The sequence below is a fragment of the Juglans regia genome, chromosome 11 (assembly GCF_001411555.2).
Source record: "Juglans regia cultivar Chandler chromosome 11, Walnut 2.0, whole genome shotgun sequence".
In the NCBI taxonomy this organism is placed as follows: Eukaryota; Viridiplantae; Streptophyta; class Magnoliopsida; order Fagales; family Juglandaceae; genus Juglans; species Juglans regia.
In genome coordinates this window covers 23783148-23788747 of record NC_049911.1, presented here as the reverse complement: position 1 = coordinate 23788747, position 5600 = coordinate 23783148, and the positions used below count along the sequence as shown (strand labels likewise).

The following is a 5600-nucleotide window of genomic DNA, read 5'->3' as shown; positions in this document are numbered from 1 at the left end:
TCGCCAGCAGAAGGGCCACGGAGTCGGCACAAGACCATCTCGTCCGATCCCATTGTTGCCCAAAGACAATCCAAGGGATGTCACTCAGTATATTCCGCTCCCAAGTGACCAGAGGAGCTCCACCGAGATAATGCCCCATCTCGACTTGGGGTAGTGATACACACGCACCCAAAAATCCTTTCACATGAAAACCCAGTTTTCAATAAACACATGAACATGAATGCAATTACACGAAAACCCAGTTTTCATTTACAAACATGATCATGCTTGCAAATATGCAATGTACATGAACAACATAATTCCCAACCAACAATTCAACACAACCCAAATACACAATCAAACTTGCTCCACTAAACCATCCGACCCCCATACTCCTCGGACTCAGTTCGGCAAAACCAATCAGATCACAGTGTAAGCAGTTAGTGGAAAAATACATTTAAATCTCAAAAGTTATTTGGAAAAATACTTACAGCGCTATATAATAATTTTCAGAGGATCACGGAGCTGCAAGAAGTGACGGCTCAGCAGCGTAACAATGCAAAATGCACTATGGCCGTGGGTCTCAAAAACTCACTTTTGAACGGGTACAAACGAAGACCCGAGATTGATAGGGTAGGGCTTAGGGATGTCAGTGAAGTTAGTGGTGGCGGTGGTGGTGGCTGGCCGTGGGTGGTGGCGGCGTGGGCAGTGGTTGAAGACCAAAAAGCCCAAAACGGAAATATTGATGAATGTACTTCACCGGTGACAGATCGAAGGTGAGGATGGGTGCATTGGGTTGCTATGAGGTCGATGATGAAGTGGTGAAGAAATGATGGCCAGAGGTAACGCGACGGCGACTCTAGAGTGAAGAGAAGGCCGCAGCTTGGTGTTGTGTGTGGGGACAAACGGCGGCGCGAGAGGGGCTGAGATTGGAGGGGTGGTGTCGCCGATCGGTGGGGAAGCTTATGGGAGGGGCGGTGTCACGCACGGCGGCGCACAGCGGTGGCTGGGTGGAGAGGAAGAAAACTCACGGGAAGTAGAGGGAGAGGGGTGTCGCGCGGGAGAGAAGCAGAGGGAGAAGAAAAATGAAGAAAAAGAAAAGAAAAGAATAAAAGAAAAAGAGAGGAAAGAGAAAATGGAGGGAAAGAAATGGGATCCAATCCTCACATCTTGGGTCACGAAAATGATCCAACGGGAACGATTTCAAAATAAAAAATTAAATAAAATAATTTAAACGTAATGATAAAATGAAATTAAAATAATTAAATCCAACAATAAAATAATTTAGGATAAAGAGAAATTTAAATGCATAACAATAATTAAATATTAAGAAAACACAACAAAATAATTTTTACAAAATTAAAATCATAACAATAAACCCACTAAAAATCCAACCAATTTTAAAATAAGAGAATAAAATTTAAATTAATAAAAATAATCATTCATTAAAAATATACTAAAATACGGAGTGTTACAGATACCTTCTTCTTCTAAAAAAAAGAAAGTATTAATATATTTGTTTTAAAAAACTGCTTAATGATTAAACAGTTAAGTCTCAATTATAATGTTGCTAAAAGGGTTATAAAATAATTTTTATGTTTTTGTGGTGCGTTCTTAATTTTCATTCTCCATTTTAATCAAGAAATAGTTTTGTCGATTTCATTGGAATCGGTCGCACTTTTTAGGTGTTGGAGGTTGTGTCGGCTGTTAGAAAATAGACGCTAATTTTAAATTGTAAAATCTTTAATCTGGTGTGGCTTCCTACACCTGTTTTAGTTTTTTCTTTTATTTTTAACAAATCTCCTTAATTAAAGAAGATTGGTTGGATACTTGAGCTGCGCTAAATTCTCATTTCTATCAAGATTATTTTTTTAGAACAGAATTTTGTGTCCTGTCAATTGTTCTTAACTTCTTAGTATGTCTGATAAGTGAATTGGGAAGGGAAATGCTATTGCTAGAAAGTAGTATTTACAAATTGGTTTAGAACTTCATTACAGTCAAGTAAAGTAGTGTTGGGTTTAACATATTTTTGGAGTTACACTGGATTCTTTGAGCCTAGAATTGAATGGAATCCTGAAATTTGATTGCTCCTCTTTATGTATTGGTATGTCACAATCATTACACCCAAGTATTGCACTTATATTTGTTCACCATACTTTATATTTTATGTATATTTATATGCTCATAAATCTTTAATAACCATACTTAAACTGCAAATTCATTTCATGCAGGAATATTTACCGTGTCTCCAAAACATAGCATGCGCAACATTATGCTCAGAAAAAGAATAGATCATATAGCTAGGTGCAGAGGTGGATCAACTCTAAAAGCTGCGCCACAAAAGATTCAATGTTCTCTCGATAAATGTTGTGAATCAAGACACCACATGACCTCGACATGCATGACCCCCAAAACTTTGTAACCGCCATCTCAATGACCAAGAAAACAATTCCATGATATTTTGTTGTTTAAGGAAGAAACTGTAATTTGAATTCCCAACAAACATGTTTTATTTTCCAAATTTGCTTTAACCTATAGTTTGTTTAAACTTATTACTGTTTGGCTTAATAGTTTATAATTGGAATGAGATTGTTATCCTTCTTTAGCTTATCATGATTACGTTTTTTTGGTTATACAGAGCATGTTTATATTTTACAACAATTTATTTTTCATTTAACCGGACAAATCATTGCCCCACTACGAGTTTGTGTGTGTGTGTATATATATATATATATATATATATATATATATATATATGAAAATGATAGACATACAATAATTTTTTATAAAGTAACATTCACTTTAGTAAAATATACTCTCATTTTAGAACATGATTTTATAAAAGATTATAAAAAGGTTGTACATGTATCATTTCTCACTAGTACTGAAGATCAGATTTTAGTCTTTTCATTCATCAGTACACTAGCTGGTATTTTCTATCCCAAACCCTTTTTCTTCATCACCAGCTTAATTTGTGCAAATATTTATCAGTACGCCATCCTACATCTACCATGCCTGCATGCATGCAAGATTATTCTGCAGATATATGATTATATCTTTGGCGTACAGTTAAGCTGGGATATATATATATATATATATATATATATAAATATATATATATATTTATATTGGAGGGCAGGCCTGCAATGTACGTCACTCTAGAATTAACATGTAGAACTACGATCGAGGTCGGTTCCTGGCATCACACACGACGTACGGCCCGGTTATAAAAGCAGTACTAGTACGTACAACTTTGGTTCGATCTAGTATAGTTCGATCTAAACGTATATATTTGTACTTAATTTCTGCATTAACCTTTAAGCTGATCATGATGTCTTTTTCTAGATACGAAATGAATTAAGAAAATACGTGACAATTAATTAATACATAATTATAATGACCTTTTTTTTTTTTTCGCTCAGTAGCTAGCAAGAGAAAATAGCTAGGGACAACGTACGTACGTACGTTAACAAGCATGCATGCCGCTGGTTCCCGGAGATCGACATTCTTCTTGTTAGTTTTTGAAATATGAAGATGCAGATCGAACTTAATGCATGTTAGCATGCATTCAGACCGAGAGCTTATATCGACGTACGTACGTACGTATTAACATGTCAAGATTAATGTTAATATTATAGATTACCGATAAATTAAGCAAGCTGATCATAAATATATACGTACGCAATTAATTAGCTAACCGTACTCCCGTCGGTGGATGAAGGCATCTTTGCGCACGCGCGAGCTGTTGTTTTCTTCTTTTGGTACTCCTCTCACGTGGTTCGCTATTCCAATTATTCCTGCCATTGTGCATGATGTGAGTCGGGCATTTTGTGATTGAACAGATGTTTTTTTTTTTTTTTACCCAGGGGCCAGTTCTATTCTGCATGCAATCATCATGATCAGGGATAAGATTTATATAACGTACATGGTTATTATAATCGTTTAATATTCCAAACTACTAAGTAGCTAGCTAGAAATCAAGAGGCCGGCCATTTTGATCCCCCCTGATCATCGGTGACATGATCTAGCTAGGCAACCTTGCAGCGCTAGCTATAGCTTTTGATCTCATGGGAGTTGAGGAATGATCCAGAGTAGTGGCCAATTGCTAAGTGCGCATAACTTGGTCAGCTAGCTAGCTAGATCATGATCTTCTTCTAATTCCCTTCGAGAAGGGAGCTAGATAGCTAGCATTAATTCCCGTATTCGATCGAATTATATATCCCCGATTAATGTACTAATTCTCATTCAGAAATTTATGATTCATCATCATCATGATAACCCATGAACTAGGTAGAAATTAAAGGAATTAATTAGTATGCATGGCAAGAAAATATATATATATATATATATATATATATATATATATATATATATATGGAGATCAAACCGTACGTATATATACTTGGCATGCACTTGCTGTATTTATTTTCTAGCACAAGAATTAATCTTGCATTTAGTTAATTGGTTATTCCAAGTACCAACTAATTATAATGTGAAAAAGAGACAATTAATGCGGTTCTAGTCAACCAAAACGAGAGTACCACACGGAGAGAAGATAATTATATAATTAATTAGACTCGAACAAACATCTCATAATGTCCAAACTATATATATTATATATCACGGGCGTACAAAAAAGGTTTATTCGAGCCTTATCATGATTAGTTAGTAATTAATAAAGTAGCAAAAATATTGATCAGTAGTACATGCATGATCTAGATGATCATTAATATATATATATATATATTTATATATATAAATATTACTTGATGATCAGACCCATATCGCTCTGGCCTCTCTGAGTAATGGCTCCAGCTCATTCCTAAGAAGTAGACTGTTGACCTCTTTGCTACCACCAATTAACCTCTGCCCTATGAACACAGCTGGTACGTTTTCTTGACATCCTAGCTGCTGCAGCGCCCTCTGAATTTGCGGGCCATCTGGTACCTGATCCAGCTCGTAAACTTTAGGGTTTGCTCCAAAGCTACCTATTACTGACTTGACGGTCAAGCTCAGGCAAGAAGAGCTCCTATTGCTGAAGATCACCACTGGGTACTCACCCACCAACCTCCTTACGGTCTCCATTAATGTTACAGATGGAGGTACTTGCAGGAATTATGCGATTTGTGTCAAAGAAGCTTAATTGTGCATGCAGTGATCGAGTTAAAGGCTTTGCTGTGAAGAGCTTGAGCTCCAATTGATGTCTATTTATAGAATCCGTTTTAGACTGTCTGGTTCCTAGAATAACAACAGAAGAGGATGAATAAAATGTGCACAAGAATATAATCGGATCAGTCCTAAATTACTCATTATGATTACTACTTGATAATGACTGAAGTGAAGCTTTTTACACACAGAATAGCAAGTTGCAAAGTAGCTTGAAAATGTATCCACCCATCATCTTAGCAACCTTAAGGTTAATGTTGTCATTTAGAAACGTCAGTACTGAATGACAAGTTGCATATATATCGGAATATTAACATGGAAAATGTGATGATCATTGGGATCAAATTAGTACAATATTCCTCGAGCTAAAGTACTTATCCTTTTCTCAGTGACAAGCTGGTACTGATTGATATAAACATTAATGAATATTAACCAAAGTGGCTGCAGGTACTTAC

At 36.1% G+C, this 5600-nt stretch overlaps 1 protein-coding gene across 1 annotated transcript; it reads right to left on the bottom strand.

The window, feature by feature from the left end:
- Positions 1–4567: 4567 nt before the first annotated feature.
- Positions 4568–5194, bottom strand: LOC109008239 (monothiol glutaredoxin-S1-like). The gene has a single exon (XM_018988256.2). The coding sequence runs from the start codon at positions 5062–5064 to the stop codon at positions 4753–4755; it is 312 nt and encodes a 103-aa protein (XP_018843801.1). The 5' UTR covers positions 5065–5194; the 3' UTR covers positions 4568–4752.
- Positions 5195–5600: the final 406 nt, after the last annotated feature.